This window comes from Psilocybe cubensis, chromosome 1 (assembly GCF_017499595.1).
Source record: "Psilocybe cubensis strain MGC-MH-2018 chromosome 1, whole genome shotgun sequence".
In the NCBI taxonomy this organism is placed as follows: domain Eukaryota; kingdom Fungi; phylum Basidiomycota; class Agaricomycetes; order Agaricales; family Agrocybaceae; genus Psilocybe; species Psilocybe cubensis.
This window is the reverse complement of record NC_062999.1, coordinates 2,958,611-2,979,730: the sequence shown is the minus strand read 5'-3', so window position 1 is coordinate 2,979,730 and position 21,120 is coordinate 2,958,611. Positions and strand designations below refer to the sequence as shown.

Genomic DNA, 21,120 nt, shown 5'->3' with positions numbered 1-21,120 from the left:
CGCAGATCATTTGGGTTCCGTTTGACAGAAACGATAGCAGCTGTATGACAGACCATGCGTCCATGTGCAAGGCGTGTGCCATGCCTTCGTGGACCTACAAACGTCCGAATGACGGCGAGCCGTGCTGATAAGAATTCGATCGAACGGGAGGTTGTCAAGGGGAAGATATTTTGAGCTTTCCTGCCTTTTGAGTCTTAGCGGGTGAAGTCTGAATTTGTGGGTAATAACTGATTGGGGATGTTGAAACGGTGGAGGTGGTGTGCGCGGGCTCTTTGAGGCTTTTCTCTGATTAAGTTTTCTGGAAGACTGGAATATGGGGTTTGCGTGGGAGGTTCGGGAGCTTCCCACGGCCGAATCAGGGGAAATGCTTTGATGGCAATCCATATTTAGCCCACGGATCTCGATTCAGACATACACGTGATCGCGTTCAGAGCGTAGCTCGTCGTCGTTGCCCACAGCAATGGCGAACATGTACATCGCTGGAGACGAGATACAGTCGCCAAAGTGGCCCGTCGTGTCGAGGAGGACGACGGGGACTGGGTGCCAGAATTTCGGGTAATAAGGGTGGTCTGGGCTGGGTACCGAAATGGCACACAGGGTGCCTTGGGCTCTATAGTGGAGATCCACCAGCTCATGATTCGTGAAGCGGACTGTTTAAATATTGAGTCTGGGTGAGAATTCGCGTCAACGATGTTCTGAACGTCCTTCTTGTTTTTTATTACTCGCCGTCCCCAGTATACCCTCCTTCCTATTTCCTCTGTTCTTCTGCATATTAATTAACTGGAATCTCGTAAATACCTGACATGCCGCCTGCCAGGAGCCCAACTCTCCCTGCGACAGCACATACAGCGAGTCCTATACCCCCAGACCGTATTCTCAAGTCGCGCTTTTCAGACCAGTCGCTCGAGAGCAATAGAAAGGGTAGGCTAGGGTTGCAGCGAGGAATGGATCCCATAAAAGATGCCGCTGCCTGGTCTGCCAGAAACCCAGGCACTGAAGCGGCTACTCCGATCATTAACGTTTCTGTCACAACCCATCTCTCTCCTCCACCCAACTCTGCATCTGCCGACGCCGTCGAACTCGACGTCGCTCTTGCCGACGAGCTCGACTACATCACCGTCAATAGTACCGCCGACTCTAGTCCTAACGCCCTTGCTTCGCGTCCAGACAAGGCCTCAAGAATACTGGGCATCAGACATCGCAAAAGCATGGAGCCCATACCCGCCTCCGCTCGTAATTCAATCGTATCCACTCGTTCACTGCGCGATCCGCCCCCTGTAGCTTCTTTTGTACCAACTTTACCTTTAACATCTCTATATGTCGTATCTGGCCTGCCCAAATCACCCCATACATGGACCCTCGCCGATCCCGATTCTGTTCTGGGATTGCACCACAGCGAAAGCGCTGTTAACCGCTGGTGGAGACCAGAGGTTTTAGGAAGCACCGTCAGTCCAGGTGCTGGAGGGGGGAAGAAAAAGAAACGCGGAAAAAGTGAGGAAGTTTCCAAGGGCGCTGGAGCGCTCACCAAACAGGAAGTTGGCAAAATGCTGTCAAAGGCCCTCAAAGTGAGTGGTCGACATATATAATGAAGTGAACATTCATGAATACATGACATTCATAGCTCTCGTTCACTCGTGAAGTTGAGGTTATTGCTTCAACTCTTCAACCTGCATCCACTATACACACATTCACTTTTAATCTACCTGCACCCAATACACCCCTCGCCCCCACTCCTTCGGGCGACCTGCTACGCGCCTCCGTTCTCGCAAATCCAGACAATCGCTCTTCCGCTGCGAGTTTTTCGTATCCGTACAGTGACGACCCCTTTGCCCGCCCATCATCCGCCTATCTCGGACCTCCGAGCCTGTTGGAAAGGGGCGCCCACAGCGCCCCTGCAGGCGTTTCTGGGAACAACGCTGGTGATATAAACCCATCTTCAAGCAATACCATCGCGTATTACGGCGTTTGCTTGACCGTCTGGTCGCACGCGGATGCCGAACGCAGCAGCGCGATCCGACGCACCCTTGAAGCTGGGAGGTCCCGAAAGGAATCTGCTCAATCTGCCGTCGCCTCCCGCCTGAAAAATCTAAGGGCAGATTTATCAGGTTCGGCGAGCGATACTCAGGATCCCACAAGTCAAGCTCGACGCAGTGCCAAGAGAAACTCCAGAGGACCTTGGGCCGATGTCGAGACTGACGGCGAAACTGAGGCGGACGGTGCCATGAGTGAGAGCGACTTTGAAGTCGCAAGCACAATTGGTCACGGCCCTGGTGAGAGCACTTTATTCCTACCAGGCGACACTGTCTTCTGGCTTCCATATGCGCTCAGTAAGTAACGCGCCTATCCTTGGTTACACCTGTAGGTTTACCGTTTACCATTTTTAGCTCTCGTATCTCGCCACCCTGTCTACGATTTAATGAGAGATTATCTGACACTATCATGGGCCCGCTTCTCAAAGGATGTTCAATCTCACACCCTTCAAATATCCAAAATTCTTGCCCACCCAGCACCTCGCGCAGGAGATTTGATTAAGCTCGATGCCAGTCCCAAGAATGATGGCAGCGACTCCAACTTGGAAGTTGTTGCTCGGTTCCCTGGAGGACTTGATTTCGGCCGAGGATTGGTTGACATCAATTTCACGATGTGGCCTCTCTTCAAGTGTTTGAGTATCGATAATATCCTAACAGTATGTGAGGTAAGTTACGGCAGCGCAATTTTATCATTTTATTTTCTGTTCAATCTGAATGGGTTTATTAGATCGCCCTGGCACCCACTGGAAGAGTTATCTTCTTCTCCAGATATCCAGCTATGCTCGGTGTATGTTACTCACTACCATTTACGTTTTATGGCTCTGATTTTTTGGCAGATTGCTGTGTGTACCATTAAATATCTCGTGGAACTGCGTGGATGGAATGGTATTGCTCTGCCTGCCGTCCACTCTCGCGATGCAAAGATCTATATTGATGACCCTGGCCCGTGGATTATGGGTCTCGCCACGGAGGCAAGATATAGCGTCAGAGCAGCTCCAGAGGTGTGCATATGCGACCTGTAAGTGTAATTTGCGTATTGTAAATTTTGCAGTATTTTCTGATGATCTGTAATAGGGATATCAACTACTTGTAGGTTGAAAGAGCATGACTAAAATGTTCACAACTAATTCTCCTTTACTTATAGGAGTTGCCCTTCGCCCCCACCAAACATGGTGTCTACCAAACAGCAACGGGAGAAATATAGACAAAAACTCCTTGCTGCTTTTGACACTCACTATCACCCTGATCATTCTGTACCTAGGTATTGGCATATTGTTCAAGCCTTTACTTCTTACTGAATTGTTATGTTCTCAGTGAATTCAAAGAGGCTTTCCCAGCTGGACGATTTAGGCCTGTGTGTAAGATCCAAGCCAAGCGTGGAGCGTCCTCTGCTGCCGTCGCGGACCAAATTAAACCTCCCGAATGGTGGCATTCGACCCGCATTATTCAAGCCTTTGACAGTGTCCTTGCAGACAAGGTGTGCGATTATTCTTTAAACATCTTAGTAGGTTACCAACCCTACCGCTCTAGTTCAAAAAGCCTTCCTTCCTCAAAAGAATCAGCATGTTCGGTAACCCTAGGCGCCCACCCCAGTTGACCGCTGCCGAACAGCTCATCCAGCATTCGATTCGCAAACGTGCCACCGCATTCGTCGATGCTCGTGACGATCTTGAGACGAAGATTGGGAGACTCTCCCGCAGACTTAATTTCCTCATGACGGAGTCTGACTTGTGGCGAGATAAATTCGTTACTTTCGAACAGTATGCTGAGAAGTTGAGCGCAGAGGCGAACCAATTGAGGACAAAGATCAACAAAGAGCAGAGAGAAACCAAGCGCCTTTCTGGTCTCGTCACGTTGACCGCTGTGGAAAAGACCAAGCTCCAGAATCGTAAGCCAAAAAATTCAATCAAATGTACATGGATTTCGTTAACATCAATTGCAGAATTGCGAGATACTGAGAATGCTCATAAAGAGGCCATATTAGAACTTGAACGCATGAAGGAAACCATGGACCGGATGGAACAGGAACGTGCTGAGATGGTTGCTGAGGTTGAGGCTCAAATCGAACGAGCCTTGGCTTCAATGGCTGTCGAGATGGATGATTCGGACTATGGTAGTTCAAGGCCTAACAGTCGCCTCTCAAACATCTCTGGTACTCGTTCAAGACGCGCCAGCGATGCTGCTAAGTCGAGGCATCTCCGCTCATTTGGCACTGAATCAACATTGGCCGAATCCTACGGAATCGAAGCCGTAGAAGAGGAAGAAACCATTGCTGACAAGCCGAGAGGGACAGAGACCATTCTTGAGGACGATGAAGAAGAGCTCTCTGTGAGCAAGAAGAAACGGTTTTCTGCCTCTGACGTTGAAGTACCTCAAGATGGCATGAATGCCGTCGACGAAGGCATCAGCCAAAAGAGTGAGAATATTGCACAAAAGGTTTTGGAGATTCAGCAAAAGGTGGGTTTCTTCTTTGTCATATGTGCGTTCCTTTTCTAAGAGACCTTGTTTCAGCTTGAATCCGCGCTTTCAACGGACCGCCGACCGACCAGATGGAAATCTCACTCTTCTACTCAGGAAAGTGGCGAAGACTCTGAGGTTGGATCTACTCGATCGCGCCACTCTCGAACCCGGCGTACAAATGGTTCTAATAAAGCTTCGTCCAAACCCAGAACAAGAAGCGGAACAACATCATCCACACAAACAAGCACCCCTACTATCAAACCAGAGGAACTTAAGAAGGCTGCGTTGCCGCAGCTCAAACCCGCCTTGAGCAGTCCGGTTGAATCAGAGAGCAAGACACCTACTCGCGAAACCTTCTTTGACGATACCCTCGATGAATCTGGCGAAAAGACCCCGGAACTTGTTCCTTCTGGTGAAAATGAAGATATTGCGCAAAAGGCTAATGTCAGTGCGGCACCTGTCCCGCAGCCTATTGGACTCACAGATGACTCGGATACCGATTTCCAAAGCGCTTACTCCCGTTCTACCAGTCCTCGTGAAAGTTACGTTAGTATTGAAAATCTTGACATCGAGGCTACCATTCTTCCTGACGGTTCGTCTGCCGAAAATATCGAAGATCGCTTATCCGCGCCTCCGAAAAGCAGAAGAGAGCGAGTCTCCAGTACATCCACCACTAAAGAGATTTCAGAACCCCTCCCTGCGCCGTCTTCCTCCACAACTCCTATTCCAGTGCGAGTGCGTGTAGCCAACATCGACAAACGTGCCTAATACCTGTTCGATACATCATTCTAATCATTGAATATGTCTTTTTTATTTAGTACAATGCTATGTTTTCTGTATGGAAATACTATTATTACAACTACATAAGTGACCCCTAGCCATCCATCCTTCTACGGGCGTTGAATGATTTGACTACTGAGGCCACCTGATTGAAAAACCATGACTGCGAAGCTTTATCTGGAATGAATGCAAATTTATCTTGCTCCTTGCCGGCCTTGTGTGCAAACCGAATCCCAGTGTCCTCAACGGTAACACCTTGAATTTGCGTGAAAGGTAGTTCCCACTCGAGACGAAGTTTCTTCGACCAGAAAGAAAGAACTCTGGAAGCTGTGAGAAGAATGACATTATCCGCACCTGGCGAATCTGCCAAAAAAAAAAAAATGATTAACTGAGAATGTCGTTTTGTAGAAAAGATAAAAACACTGACTTATGTGTGCTACATAGAACTCGCGTCTATAAGCTCCGTCGTTCAGGTCCTTCATCCACGACTGGCCCAAAGCCTCTCGCGATGAATAAGGCTATGCTCTTTTCAGAAATCATTGCATAAAATAAGTCAGACCACAAACCCGAAGAACACCATCTGATGGAACCAATCGTGGCTACACATGTCACATTAGAGACTGGAAGGTTTGAATTCAAAAGATATATTCACCAATCTCATACGATCTCTCTCAGGGTTGTCGAAGACCGTCGTCGTATTTCGTATACCTGCCAAAGATTGAGAGAAATCTCACGAATTTATATTAATCAAAGGCAAACCTTCTGAGACATTGGAGGCAAGGTCGAATACACCGACTACAGGTTTGGTGACCGCACTGCTGACAGTCAATTATCAACTGCACATGATGACAGATATAAGATCTCACCCAACTAAACCCTTCCCAACACCTTTGAAGAAGCCCAATGCCCCTTCTGACTCAGCACCTTCCAAGGGTTTCATCTTTTTAAAACAGTTGGTCTCAGAGAAAATCGAGGCAAGTAGATAACCAAATCTTACAAAAACTCCTTCCATAGCACTAGTGACACTGCTGGCAAATGCTTCTCCGCCTGCCGCTACGCCATAGCTAATAATCTTTTGCGTGAGTCAATTAATTTTTCCTGAGACTTTAGAAGCGTACATAGCGTGTCGAGGTTTGTTGCGCCTTTGTGTCATACGCCTGCGTGCTTGATATTCCGAATCAAATGTCGCTGCTGATAAACCTATAGAACAGCTGAGAACAAGATGAAATTAATGTTCAACAGATTCTATACCTTTGCCAACACTGCTAGTAAACTTAGTGAAACTGTCACTGACGCCAAAGACTGTCTTCTTGACGAAGCTGGCAGCTCCCTGTGAAGAAAGAAAGAGCTTAGGTATATGTCCAAAAGAAACCAAGGGTAACGCACCTTTGCTATTCCGATACCTAATTCTTTGTTACCGTGAACTATGACTCCCTGGAAAGGTTCATAGAAAATATCTGCAACTCCGGAACTGACATTCGTAAAGAGGCCAATGGGATTGCCAATAAAATCGGCAGAACCCAATATCCGATATAGTTGCCGCAAAACATCTTGCCTATAATGGTACATGATTCGGCTCTGCAACTCTGGCATTGTCAGTCGCATATCTTTGATTGCAAGGGCATTCAATTCAAGAGGGGCATCATTGATGTTGCCAACCGTCATCGTTAAGGCATTGACGACAACAGCAAGAGGGTTTCTGATGCTTAATCTAAAGAATAGTTTGAGTGCAACCATTTAAGATAATAGTTGTGATTAACTCACTTTTCTTCGCTATTCACCCTTTCTGTCCGCATAAAAGACAGGGATAATTTTATGGGTTGAAGCTCAAGGATTTCGAAATATAAATCTTGTCCCACAGTTTGTGTGCTCGGCTCCGGTATACTGTTGATGTTTTGTAGCAAGACGCTGTATAAAATCTTGAGTAATCGAAGTCTGATTTAAAGAATGAAAGGGCTTACTCTACAGTCCCTTGTTCCCAAGAGGCACCCTTGATCTGGGTGAGATCGTAAATGGCAAAAAGGAGATCTTCGTCAGCCTCGATCGTTAGTGCTTGTAGAAGAATTGAACAGTATTTGATGAACAGGACACCATGGGCTAGTTTTATGAGATTTATGTGGTAATAATAAGCAATAAACGAAATACCTTGATCCTTCAGCCATATGACTGAGGCTTGAACAGTTGGCAGAGCACCGATGCCAGCAGACTCTTTCGCTATTGGTGTTGGTTGTAGTATGACAGGAAATATTGCTTCATGGAGTTGATTGTCGATTTGAAGAGTCCCACATGCTAAATTAACTGATTGGGCAACTGAACTGTTGGCATATTCAAACTTGATTGTGTCCATAACCATGTAGACGACTTCGACCATCCGCTTGTTGATCAGCGAAATTCCAACACCTGCCAAATCAATCACAACTGTGAGATCGGAAGACACCTCTTCTGTTATTGCCTCGAATGCCTCCGCCGAGCTAGATATAGTATCCTGCCTAGAGACTGACAATGAGTTGTTTCTTTGGCGCGGTCTGTAAAGACTGCGATCGGGATTGTAATTGGTTATGCGCAGAATTTGCTTCTCCCCATCTGCGCGAACATCCAGAGATACCGCCCTTACCCTTTGCTGGTCCTATCTAGAAAGTCATTTATCATATAATTAAAGTTGTATGATTGCTCGTACATTGAATTTGAAGGGCATTAAGTCCCCAATTTCCAAGATATCCACCATACGCCGCGCAGACCCGATGGCAAGGAGGATTTTCTTGTCTCTGGCAGCCGGAAAGTCCCAAGCATAAGGTATGGCACTGTGAGCATTTGCAATATATCTGAGTGGTTCACGAAGTTGCTGATCACGTCCCGCATCCTAAACATTGTCAGTGTTATGAGAAACTCTAAAACAACGGAATTGCTGACTTGTTGAGAAAAACTGATATCATAGTCGCTGTCGTTTTCTATGACAAAAGGGGGCCCGCCTGATGCAAGGCTAATAAAAATGAAGATAGTGGAACCCTCTATTCGAATATCCGCTCGGACAAGATCGTGGCCACCAGCGTCACCCAAACGAGGTAATCGAAAGTGTACGGATCCTATGTCTTCGATATTGATAGGGGGGGACCTATATTTGAAACTTTAGTTACACCGACGTAACGAATAAAATTGATTATACCATCGAGCATTTAGGCCTGGATAGGCTATTGTCAAAAGTTTCTCGTCGCCGGAACGAAGGACCTGGAATGCACACTTCTGACCTGGTTCAGCTAAAGAACGGTCTCTGGGAGAAGCACCATGCTGTCGGAAGGCAATGGAATCAGGTAGCTGGTTTTTTATCAAGAAGCGGGGCGTTAGAGTAACGACTTTCGACAATTTGTATTTCCCAAGGCCCTCTGACCAAGACAATCCTATGTGGTATTCGTCAGCCTTTTGTCTTTGTGAGGCAACCACTAGTTCCGTTTCTGCTGAAGGGGCTTCCAAAGATATAGGCTTGTACTTTATTAGAACACAGAAAAATCGACAGGAGATATATAAGTTACCTTTGACCAAAGTGAATCAGATATTTTAAACATAAATTCGTGACCATGTTTATTAGTATGAGAAAGGACTAGATGCTAACGATGAATTGATTTCATAAACGAAAACAATAAAGCAGACTTACGAAAGGGGATGGGTTTGGAAAGAACATCTGCTCAAACCATTGAATACAATAATAATCAAATAGGTTTTGGACTACTGTACCCGGCCGTGTATCTCCTGCAACATCTTGAGAACCTGTGCGATTCGACCTGGTCGATTTAACCGCGAAAGGAAGCCCTGATTTATTGACGATTATATATGGTGTATAGATCTGGACTTTGAATGCCCCCCCAGAGTCTGGATGACGACTAAAATGAAAAATAAGTTGGTAAACTTATAGCATGTGTATGGACAAAATTACTGACACATAGTTCAATTTCAAATCTAATTTCCTGTCATACTGGTCACGTAACGTCAGTGTATTCTCGATGTCGAAATCGGAATGTCCGTCTGTGTTTATGATAGTAAATTCACTAGGCTTGAAAACTAAGGTAAGGTAAGAAGAGTGGCCATTTATTTTCAGCGTTAAACAGGACGACTTGCCTGATTCCTCCAGATTGACATTGAGTAGAATGAAATGGCCTAATTCTACAGAGTGAACTGGCATGATCCCTCCTTGCCGAAGATAGCTTTTCCAGTTTTGATTGGTATTCTTGTCATATATACGGTATTCCAAATTATATGGCAGCAAATTTTCCAGTTCCAGAGGGGCACGAAGCTTCAGATTAATTTTGGGATATTTTCTGTTCATAGAAAAAACCTTTGGCAAGCAATTAAATAAGAGTGTTTGAAACACTTACAACGGAGAACTTTCCGTGGAATCGGTATGCACCCATGCTTGCAACCTGAAGGCAGCTTCTCGAGGGTCCCCATGAGGACATTTTATAGTAAAGCTTTTCCTCGATATTAGGTCTTCCCAACGTATTGGGGCGCTCCATTTATAACCTAGTCCTTCTGTGATAGAATGAGCATAGAAACTAAAACATTGTAAAACAGCTTACGATCTGGTTGGAGCCTGACCCTATTTTTGGTGACAGCGTCTATGGGAAGTGAGAACTCCGTCCCTGGAACAATTCTTTCCAAGGAGTACACAGGGTGTCCAGAATCGTCCACCAACATCAACTCGATAGGATATAGTGTTAGATTCTCCACTTTGTAGGTTGAACGAATGGTCACGATCTTAGTGTTCTCTACAACCTTTACTTCACATAGGAGGCGACTAGGATATTTCTCAGTTCGAGGCCGAAGAGAAAATACAAACTCTCCTTCACGATCCACGGGAATGCCTCGCAATTGCTCCCATGATTTTTCTACAAACTGTATTCCTATATTATGCTGTCCAGACGAGACATGCTTGGGACAGGGTGTTAGGCCATACCTGCAAGCAATATAAGATACTTACCTCACGCATAGTTTTCCAATCATCGAACCTCCAATCTATTGATTGATCATGAAGAATTTTTACGACGTCGACGTCTTTGGTGTTTGTAGTGCTGTCTGTATCTGACCATATGAAAATGGGTGCACCGGTTTGATTGCGGATGCGATATGGCGCATATGTGCCACGAGGTTTCTGCAGGAGAGATTCACCTTCTTGGCTCCACGAATTGAATGTTGTCAAGGCAAGTTCAACAAATGTGGTACTGATGTTGAGATCAAGACGCTCCCGAGCAGAGAGATTCAGGTCAATCCCACCAACAGGGCTATCTTTTGCAGCCTAGGAACAATTCAGACTCTATTCGATGTTGTCATTGCATGCTTACTGTAATCGTTAAAGTCCATGGGTCAATCACTGAACAGGCGGAGGTAAGTGGCAAGTCTAGTAATATGATGCAAAACTAACAAGGTTCCCAGTGCGAATTTGTTAAATTCCAATAAGTAATGGTTGTCGTCATTGTAGTTGTCGCGTGCAACTGAATGAGTGATATTATAAATAACAAATCCCTGTGTTTATTGAAAAGGTGACATTACCTGGCCAGACCAATCCTGAGCGCCAATAATGAAAGGTTTTACTTTGAGATGAAGCATAGGATGCTCGTGCAAGTCACCGATGAGGACCAGCCTAAACCCATCAAAAGATCCTTTTAACTAGCACAATATTGACAAATATGAGTGAATCTTGCTTGTTTGTTCAGTTAGGGTAGAGAAACGTACCACTTCTTTCGACATTAAAACTCGAGCTTTCCCTGTGGGCTGAGGCCGAGTGCCATCGGACTTGCGGGAAGGAGTTGCAATCCGATTTGTTTGCGAAGACGAACCACCATCTGCAATCGTGTCTTGCTTTTGGCTGGCGAAAGATTTTTGGGAGTTGCCGTATCTCTCTATAGCCTTGTTGACAATTGATGTTATCAGATTTATGTCTCTGTACGAAGCACGGAAAACTATAGGTTTCGAGGTGAGTTCAATGTTCATCATTTGCTGCTGCGACGACGATCTGCTATCTACTGAAAAAGTGAGGTCCACATCATCTAAGAACCTCACACTTTCAGCACTTCTGCCCATTCTCATGAGAGACATTCCCAAACGATTGACAGACAACGCCATAATACCCTGCAGACAATGTTAGATGTGACATCAAAGTGGCAATTTGCTTTTACCTGCTGCGAGAACAAAATTTGGTTGATGTACAGGCGGATTGCACGAGACTCTGGGTCAGCATCATTTTCCAAGATGCTGACAGAAACGTCGTGTAAATCAAGCCGAAATTCTAGGCCACCCTGCCCCTCTTGTGCAACTTGGATATCATTTTGGCTTTCAACATGGTCCGGGGGAGACGATGGAGATGAACTGCCATTGAATGTGCTCGTAAAAAACTCAAGCAATGATATCACAGGGTCGATTGCGAAAATAACTTGTGGAGAATCGACAGTCAATACAGCCAACGACGATGAATCCTGGCCTCCCGACATAGTATATAATAGCATGAATTGGTTGCGGTTGTGTTGCGCTGCTGGTATGATTTCGCGGAATTTATTGTTGCCGGGCCTTGTGTTGCTCATTGTGAAAGACCGTAAAACGACTTGAGCTTCACCAGCTCCGTGAGACAGTAATTTAAAACGAAGTGTGTTGTCGTTCAAAGCAAATCGAGCAATGCCATGTTCCTTGAGGTGGTCATCAGACAGTGCATGGGAGTCATAGAGATGGAGTTTGACGGTATTAACGGAGACGACGAGATCGACAGTGGTCCAGTTTTGTTGAGACTGGGATCGTAATTCAGGTTGAAGGTCAACGCCTGCTGAAGCTCCTTCAGGCTTCTTGATTTTGGAGGGGGGAATAGATTCTGCTGTTTCCGACTCTACTTCAGGGGCACCAATGAAGACGCGAGGTATTTCAGTCGCCAACTGCATTAGTAGGCAGTATTGTGTCTGGGTCAGATGCAACTTTACATCAGAGATTTTAACAGCGACCTATCACAAATCAGTTAGTTAGATATCCAGTCTAAATTGCAAAAGTTTACCTGGGTATCTGGATAAGCGGTATCTTGATTACGGTCTATATTACTTGTTTGAATAATTTCTGCCGAAACATCAATATCATCAATGATTTTGAGGGAAGAGTTGGTATCTCCCTGGCCAAGATAGGATGCAAGTTGGATACCGTTCAAACTGGCAAAGATGCGGTTGACAAGAGCCTCAGACGTATTCCGAGCGCTGATCTGGCCAAGTCGTAAAACAAGTGTGTCGGAGGAGGATGTCGAATTTGAAGGAAATACTACAATTGGCGATTTTATCGAAACTTCAAATTGCATGCGTTCAATTTCCGATGCTCGTTGAACAGCAACTTGGGTGGCAGCATCATATAACCCTTTCAATTTTGCCAGCTTGGAAAAGAATAGATATAAGTCGTGCAAGGGTTGTTCCACAAAGTGAAACTTAATGGATGCGGCATCCAAATGGACAGAAGATTTAACTCCAGTATAATGATCTTCCTCTGGATCAAAAGTCTGGTATCTAAAATCTGCAAAATTTTTGCCATCAATGGAGACTAGTTGGTTAAAGTCGCCTAAAATCGCATATTTTTTGTTGTCATTCGTCAAGGTCAAATTGCCTAGTCTTCCGGATACCCGAAGTGTTTTGGGACGAACAAGTATGGCTACATCTGCAATTGAAAGGGCCAGAGTCGCCAGAGTTATCGATTCGTTGATCAACGTAACTACAAACTATAAGTCAATAATTCATTTTGCTAATGGACTAGAACACACCTCGAATTCCTTCAAATTTCATCAAAACTCGGATTTTACCTTCGGATTCTGCAAAAACTACAGCCTTTTCATCATTACTACCACTTGCTTGCCATTCAGCACTGGGTTGCACAACTGGTTGAGAATCCGTGACAAAGGTTGACATGATAAAATTATAAATGTCAAGAACAGGCTCCGGTGCAGCCTGGAAAACCAGAGTAGACATTTTGATATCAACACTTTGGTCAATGCCTTCAGCTATGGTCATGAAATCAGGCGATTCTTTTTGTATTCGGTGGTATGAGATTCGGAGAAGATCCTTGTCAATAGAAGGTCCAAGTTCAGGGGTAGTTATAAATTGCATGTATTGACCGCTCGGTTGTATAACATCCATTGAAACAGAGCTTTTATAATCAAGCTATCAGTAAATGTGAGGTATAATGAAGAACATTAGAGTACCTGAGGTTGATGTCGACATTCATTTCATATTTGGTTAATGCAAATGACAATGAAAATCCTTCCATGTCCAGGTTGCCGAGCGATTTGTCAATGCCATCGGCAGTCGACCGCGAGACCGCGGCCCTCAATTTGTCGACTTTGAATTGAAGTTCGAATATATGTTGCCGCAATTCAGGATGCTGATTGTTTATTATTTATGCATACAAACAAAATGATGGTTCAATCAACTCACCTCTGAGGTTCCATCTTCGGCTTCAAAAAATTGTTCCTCCATCACCGTACGAGAATCCGATTCCTGGTGCTGTTCGTCATTGTCATCGTCATCATCAACGTTGTACTCATTTTCTGATTGCCCAAACAATGTGGGAGGAAGAGGGAATGTCGACGTATGTGAATGACTTTGAGGTGAAAGTGTAGAAGGGTCTGTGTTTTCATCAAAATGAGGAATGCACACGTCAACGAGCCTCATCAAAGACTTGTATTTTGCATCGGATAGGTTGACTTGCAGTGAAGGCAAAGTTCCAGCAACTTTGAATTGAGCTAGATTCAATGCAGTAGGTACTATGGATTTCTCTATTTGTAAATCCACTGTGATCCTCTCCAAGAGATGAAGTGTGTCGTGAGACTCGGATCTGAGTGCAGCTCGACAAGAGTGAAGATTATCTCCTATGATAAACTGTAGCTCCAATATTAGTACCATTGGTTCACTTTCATGACGAAGCTATTTCGAACCTGAGCATCTTGTAGCCGAAGCGACATTTTATCATACATTAGTGACTCCAGATTCTTGTAATCTTCGTCCGTATATTTTTGGTGACGTTTCTGATGAATGGTGTGGATAGCTTCTTTAGAGACTAAGTCACTTTCGATTGAAATATGACCGGCATCAATGATGAGGTGCCTGCATGCGTTCGTCGTAACACTGCACAACGCTTAGGGACATGTTTTGTTATTTTTGAGTTCAACGCAACGCACTCTTCTGGAATAATGATTATAGGAGCATTCAGGTCCATCTGTATATCAACGGTTTTATGAGTCTGCAGAGCATATTCAAGGCCCGCCCTAGTTTCTCTGCGGAGACCCTCCAAAGTCTGACTCGCTACATTCTAATGGCGATAAAAAATAATTAGCATTGCTTGTCAACTCAAGTGATAAAGCCTACCAGAAGGGCTTCCACAGACTCCAATTGGCTGGAGGGCGGCTTGAAAAACTTGTAGACAGCTTCCACGTAGCCTTTGTGATATATTATTTCCATGTGTCGCATGCGGACCGTCAGCGCACTATCTGCTCTTTCGTCGAGGGGATTATTCTCAAATTTGACGAAAAAGAATGGATTTGATGTGTCGGCTTCGCCCGCAATGGCTTTATTATCCATTCCTACAAGTTCCGTTTTAACATGGACAATTTGAGGATATAAAGAACTCTCCGTTGTCCCGTCAAACACTCTAAACGAGTTTAATGATATGGATGATTCGAAATTATTGGGCCTTTGAATGAAGTTTGCTCTGAAAACGTCGAATACCACAGACATGACTTCCGTATTTTTGCCATGGGGATCCGTCTTCAAGCCAAAGGATCCTTTATTGAGTTTCGCTGTCACTCGCATCTTCAGGGAATCACGGGATGCTTGGAGTGAGTCAACCAGTGCCGCCTTTTCGTCGTAGTCCAGTACATCATATAGCTGTTGACGTTGTTCCTCCGTCATGGGGCCGCCAAAAGTAGGGTCTTCCTGAGAGGTATCATTTGATGAGGAGCCCCATAACCATGCTCCCCATCCCTGTTTCTGAGGCTGCTGTTGCTTTTTCTCAGCCTCTAGTCTTTTACGCAAGGCTGCGTCTTTCTTGAGCTTTGAACGGGCAATAGATCGATAGAATCGTATATCCTCATATGCCATCTTCTTTTCCAGGGTTTGCAGACTCTGAAGGTCCTGATGATCATATGTTAAAGATGGAAAGGATAATAGGGAAATCAAGTCGCGTAGCTCACCGGTCCAATCAAAGCTGGGTTGAGAAGCTTTTTCTGAAACAAGGCAACATATGCATTACGGTCATCTCTGCGTTCCGCAAAGTACTGCCAAGTCCATTTCCTCTTCTTGTCACGGACGCCCTCTAATATAGCGGTTGCGGCATACTGCAGTCGGGCTTTGGCGGGGTTTTTTGAAAATTCTGTTTCTGCGGGGCGATATTTTCCATACTGCTGAGCATAAGTGATAGGTTTATAAAGCAATGAAATGACCAGGTACCTGACGTTTTCGCAGATAGACGTGATACATGTCAGCGAGAGAGATAGCGTCTCGATATTGATTGTCATCAAGGATAACCCCAATTTCTTCAAAGAGAAGCTGAATGTCGAATCGAGGTGTTTGAGGATCAATTTTATGGTTGACGATAATCTAGGAGATATGTTAGGGAAAAAAGGTCTGTGACATTATTGTTAGGTTCACCCTGCCCTCTCCCGACACCGGTTTAAGAATGTATTGATGTTGTCCATCATCATCTGTATGCGAAATCTGACCGCTTCTATCAGCTAAGTCTGGTATTTAATTGAGCTCGCATACCATCGAAGAAAACTTTTTGATAGACTCCACAGTCGGGAGGCCGGCCATGCTAGGCGAATCGGTATCGAAGTAGAGCGCCAATGATTGCAGTTTTGCCAACTGAAAAAAATAATTAGGAAGCCGACCATTTGTCATTCACGATGCTTACTTTATGTATGGCTCCAGCAGTACTTTCAATGAATGCAGCTTCCCAATTGCTATTCACGGAAACAGCCGTAAACCCGGCCAATGTAAGCCCAGCGGCAAAGGGGTGCTGGTTGTGATATTTGTTAGGTAGATGGCTGCATGAATACAGTTATGGAGAAGCTTACCCCGGGAACACTCATGTTGTCCTCGTATCGTATATGAATATTTTTCACGGTAACCTGAACATTGTTTATAACCTTCGCTATGATGGATTGCACGAGGCCTTGTGATTGAGTGGAATCATCTTTGAGCAGACATAGACAATCAAACGTAAGTATCGTCCTCCCTTCCTGAAGCTTAATAGACTGCTTACCTGACTGCCCAGCTGCCTGACTTTGAACATGTAGTAGTTCGGCATTTTCAAGACGCTCTGATTTCGCAGCCTGTGCTCGCGCCTCGTCTTCTTCGGGATCCGTACTCGTTTGAGGAGAGGGAACTACAAGAAGATAAACATCTTCCACGAGAATTTCAACGGGTTGATTGCCCAAGTTCATCCAATGTAGCGAAAGGGTGAATTTGCCGAGATGACCTGGATTAATGTCATATCGTTGAAGGGCATGCATGCATCCACCGGAGATACTTACCTTCTAATACATCAACAGGAAGTTGAAATTTATCTAGCGCACCCTTCTTTAATTTCAGATTCCTGAGGGTAAGTTGCCCTAATTTTACAATTAACATAACGAGTTCGCATCCCATCTTCAGTGAAAGTCACCTTGTCCAATGCCATAGTTTACTTGATTCAAGTCGAGATTCATGACATAAGGAGCAAGAATACGATTAAATAACTGGATTAAGGATACTTGAGATGATCATATTCCATTAGGTTGGCAAACCATACGCACGACATTGAGGAGCTCCTTGCCAGGATCTAGCCACCACATTCTTCGCTGTGGTCGATGCCTGAGACCGTGCTAAGGCGTAAGATGAGATATTCAATTTCTTGATGTAGATTTCAGACTGTAATAAGGGGTAGCCGTTGTTGTAAGATTAGGGAACTGAACGCTGCTCGCAGAGGTCAATTACAGCATAGATTGATGTTTGTTTAAGGCATTCAGTTTGATGCACGAATGGCAGAGACTGAGGAGCAATAACGTCATGTTACGTAATCAATGAATGATTTACAACAACGCTTGCGTTTCTGTCAAACGAGCTTTATGACCCGTCGCTATGCGCCGTGGGGTTCGCTTCGCTCACCCACTTGCTTCGCTGACGGGCCAACAGCTCGCGGGGGCTGCGCCCCTCGACCCCGTCGGCGCTTCGCGCCTCCTCATTGATACATTATTTCAATTTAATCTTTTTATCCCTTTGTATTCTTTCCCTGTAGTACCATACACAACCCGTCAGATATGACTCGTGGATTTTATAGATATTTTCACCAAATTTATAAACCCAGTACCCATTGGAATAGTCGGAAACCATGTGTAGCACATTGGATAACCCATCAAGTTGAACATTTCAGGAGGTATTCTGAGGCTTTTACAGACTTATATTCAATTGTCAATATTTTATTTTGTACACAAATGTCCTTGATAGCAAATCATATCAACTTGAAAAGGCACACCTCAAAATTTTTGCCAAAGATTTATTCTCTTGAACCCGTTCATCTCTGTGCTGTAGCATCTGGGAACCCGTCAGGCTGAATCTTTCAGGAACACAGAGATGCCCTTAGAACACCCAAAAAAATGCTCACACTTCCATTTTGTACACGGATATGCATTGCAAATACATTGTATCTAAAACAAACGAACCCGTTTACCTCAAGTTGTGATCATTCACGCCGCGCTTACCTCCCGCATCTGACCATGCGCGGCGTGCGTATTTGTTTGGTTCAAACAAAAATACTGCACCTCCCACATCTGACTCTGCACGGCGTGCGCGTATTTGCTTGGTTCAAAGAAAAGTACTAACGCATTAAAAAAAATGAACCCGTTCCCCTCATTCACGCCGCGCGCGCCTCATCTGACCACGCGCGGCGTGCGCGTATTTGTTTGGTTGGCGGACTTGCTCGGTCCCGGGGACAGGAGAGACTTGCTTATGTATAATTTAGGTAAGCAAGGGACCTTCCTCTCTTTCTATATAGACTAGTCAGTTATCTGCAACAGCAACAAGGACATTTGGAATCACAGCACCTATCCAGCACCAACAAGAAACTCGTATACCTTGAGCATAAACGTTTTAGCGAAGAACGGTGTCGATCGCTGTCATATCAAAGTGGCGCAGTTATGCTTTCTACTTTCTATCCCTTCTTGCAGTCCGATTTTAGGGGAATTCGACCAAAAATTGCGACACTCTCTTGTAAATGCTAGCGTTCCGTTGGGCCGTCATTGGCACCCCGAATATGCACTTTCTTGGTAACATTTACTATTTATTCATCCACTTCCTTTATATTCAATTGTACCTTGGGAACGTTGAAGGGCTGCCCCCGCGGGCCTAAATGCAACTCTTTCTGCTTGTGTTCCTGATCATCAAAACAACAACGTTTCATTCGGCTTCGATGCGTAGGATGAAGACATATACAAGCTACTTAAAGTTAAACCGCATTCGGCACTGGCGTAAAAATCGGCCAATATATCTTCGATGTATAGTCTATTCTTGGTGCTTTTCCTCTGCGAAAGAATACAGTTTGACTCATCCAGCGGCGAAAGAATCTAGGACTCTATTCAGGGTTACAATCTGGTATATATCTGGAAGACTGGGAGAGGCCAATGGTATTTTCACCGATATTGAATCGTAAGTTCTTGCGGCGACTACTCAAAGAGTTCTATTCGTTTCTTTTGTTACGCAACTGGGGCTTGATGAAACGATCAGCGGCCATATCATGAATACATTGGACAATCTGATAGTGTCTGATTTTGTCCCAGACCCTACAAGTGCCTTGACCGTAGCCTACAGGTGTCTCTCGTACGGCAATCCGCACGGAGGCGCAATTGCAACTACTCTAAAGGCTTGTTGCATAACTATGTCGATGACGTATCACACTGTTCAGAAGATGCACGGGTCTGATAATTGCTGTGGTTTTGAATATGGCATAGAAGTCGACTAGAACTCAAAATCTGTGACAAGGACAACATCTCGGCCAAGAAGTAGGCAGCAAAGGCGTCTAACTACCAAATGTCTTGTCCCGCTTATAAGGACGCGCACAATGTGCTCCACCTGAATCCCGAAACAGACAAACAGGTCTTCTGATCACAGCAGATTTATGTTCCGGGTTAGATCTGGCTTCAAGCTTTCGTTCTTCATCGATAGTAACAACACAAAATAACACCATGTTCTCTCGCCTCTGTCTAGATGCAGCAATCGGGCAATCATTGGCATCCCAGTTCGGCGAGTATTGGAAACCAAAATAGCTTGACTTTGATTTCATTGCCACTTAGTCCCTCCCATGAGCCGAGACCTTTCCCGTGCCATTCCGATCCCTCGTGACAGACCCTAGAACACGACCCCTTCGACGAAGTATATAATAGTTCATCGTTCAACCCTTCGATGGTCGTGTGCATCTACGTGAAACCATCTTGAACCACAGCCCTCATCTCCCTATCCTCGTTTGGCCTCTCATGCTGTCGCTTTACCCACAGACATCGCCCCTGTCCCTCCCCCAACAGGAGAGGCCCCAAATCAGTGAAGTACCGATGATTTCCCTTAGCAATGTGTATATTTGCTCATTGCTCTGGCCAGCTCGGGAGCCTTCGTGAAGCTATATCATCCTTCACAAAGTACGAATCTATGTACTAGAGCAACTGTTAAGCCAACGGGATCCCAACGCATTGCCTATTTAGGTTGACCGCTGATTCCGGAACATCTTTTGTGCGCCTATACTGTACAGTCCCGACCTTCAGTTATTCAACGGATACATGTAGGCCTGGGATTCTCTATTCATGATTTATATACTGAATGGTCTACGAAAGGTCTGGATCTGCATGATCTGAACGAGCTTCGTTCACGGTTTCTTCCGTTTGTTCATGATTTATTGCAGTCGCTACGTTCATCTGGAGTGAGTCGGTGAACCACCGTCAATGTGACCGACATCTATATTTCTTAACAGATCTCGGCCACATATTCACTGGCACCATCTAATTCATCGTTATGTCTTGTATCCCAAAAACCTATCAACACTCCTGCATTGCTTGACAAGTTGGATGAATCCAGTAGAAGGCTAAAACGGTATGCACCTTGTGTCCCTTCCTTCGTCTAGGTTTATCTTACAACAGCGTCAACAGAGAGCAAGTCGCCCTTGTCGATCTGGATGGCGTTTCTTGTTTAATTATCACATAGCGGGTTCCCTTTCAGGCGTCGAGGCTCATCGAGGACCTTTTTTGATCACTGTATTGTATACTTCGGACTTGTATTTAGCTTGGCATTGGGGTAATTATAATGGAAAACAACCAATTGGCCCATCGAAAAATTGCAAGATTTAATTTTATGCCTTTGACCCCTATGTGCCTCTTGTCGGATTTAGCTGGTGCTCAACGCAGAAGAAAAATACATTTAGGATTAAAAACCCGAGTGATATGCGTCGGGGTACTCTGAAGATCATATAGCATAATAGTATTCCGAATAGACCGGTCTGACAGAAGATTATTATAAATCCAATCTGACAAGTTGTGACAAGGTGGGGAAAATTCCAGTTGGCAAAGTGGGATCATAGCTCGTGCACGGTTCCAGGCTATACGCAGACCTGCGGAGCTTGAGCTGGGGAATATTTGCGGCTTTGAGGGTGAGTTCTGAAAAACGACAATTTTATGGGGAGAGAAATGGTTGAGCCGGCCATATGGTTGAGCAGTGGGATGGGTTCCGGGTGTTAAACACGTGAATTACGCGCGTTACTGTAACAGTGTCACACCCCAGGTTTGATCGCTTCAAATTTTGGCATCTCTCGAACCCGTTGCTTCTTCGCTCCT

The 21,120-nt window shown here is 45.0% G+C and overlaps 3 protein-coding genes across 3 annotated transcripts; 2 read left to right on the top strand and 1 right to left on the bottom strand.

Moving 5' to 3' along the window:
• Nucleotides 1-803: 803 nt before the first annotated feature.
• On the top strand, nucleotides 804-5,258 carry JR316_0001003 (DENN domain-containing protein; the record flags this gene model as incomplete). The annotated part of the gene is made up of 11 exons (XM_047886816.1): nucleotides 804-1,565; nucleotides 1,622-2,327; nucleotides 2,385-2,695; nucleotides 2,758-2,817; nucleotides 2,867-3,048; nucleotides 3,105-3,119; nucleotides 3,175-3,291; nucleotides 3,345-3,507; nucleotides 3,561-3,918; nucleotides 3,973-4,487; nucleotides 4,542-5,258. 11 exons carry the CDS (start codon nucleotides 804-806, stop codon nucleotides 5,256-5,258), a joined length of 3,906 nt encoding a protein of 1,301 aa, XP_047754562.1.
• A 106-nt stretch (nucleotides 5,259-5,364) lies between these two features.
• Nucleotides 5,365-17,103, bottom strand: JR316_0001002 (Vacuolar protein sorting-associated protein 13; the record flags this gene model as incomplete). Its single annotated transcript, XM_047886815.1, has 46 exons — nucleotides 5,365-5,633; nucleotides 5,698-5,788; nucleotides 5,837-5,869; nucleotides 5,923-5,978; nucleotides 6,030-6,085; nucleotides 6,137-6,210; nucleotides 6,268-6,334; nucleotides 6,389-6,470; nucleotides 6,522-6,600; nucleotides 6,657-6,981; nucleotides 7,035-7,178; nucleotides 7,232-7,367; nucleotides 7,416-7,896; nucleotides 7,948-8,130; nucleotides 8,181-8,382; nucleotides 8,434-8,747; nucleotides 8,798-8,865; nucleotides 8,920-8,946; nucleotides 9,000-9,145; nucleotides 9,203-9,323; nucleotides 9,381-9,580; nucleotides 9,638-9,791; nucleotides 9,839-10,154; nucleotides 10,240-10,554; nucleotides 10,601-10,629; nucleotides 10,681-10,750; nucleotides 10,809-10,925; nucleotides 10,992-11,387; nucleotides 11,435-12,244; nucleotides 12,295-12,989; nucleotides 13,039-13,421; nucleotides 13,477-13,655; nucleotides 13,709-14,152; nucleotides 14,209-14,398; nucleotides 14,452-14,582; nucleotides 14,639-15,403; nucleotides 15,463-15,672; nucleotides 15,719-15,868; nucleotides 15,920-15,985; nucleotides 16,034-16,132; nucleotides 16,182-16,286; nucleotides 16,345-16,463; nucleotides 16,533-16,748; nucleotides 16,804-16,881; nucleotides 16,935-17,007; nucleotides 17,065-17,103. The coding sequence occupies 46 exons, from the start codon at nucleotides 17,101-17,103 to the stop codon at nucleotides 5,365-5,367; spliced, it is 9,303 nt and encodes a 3,100-aa protein (XP_047754561.1).
• Nucleotides 17,104-19,776: 2,673 nt separating this feature from the next.
• Nucleotides 19,777-20,494, top strand: JR316_0001001 (uncharacterized protein; the record flags this gene model as incomplete). The annotated part of the gene is made up of 6 exons (XM_047886814.1): nucleotides 19,777-19,845; nucleotides 19,898-19,935; nucleotides 19,999-20,075; nucleotides 20,128-20,213; nucleotides 20,265-20,383; nucleotides 20,440-20,494. The coding sequence occupies 6 exons, from the start codon at nucleotides 19,777-19,779 to the stop codon at nucleotides 20,492-20,494; spliced, it is 444 nt and encodes a 147-aa protein (XP_047754560.1).
• Between the last annotated feature and the right edge of the window lie 626 nt (nucleotides 20,495-21,120).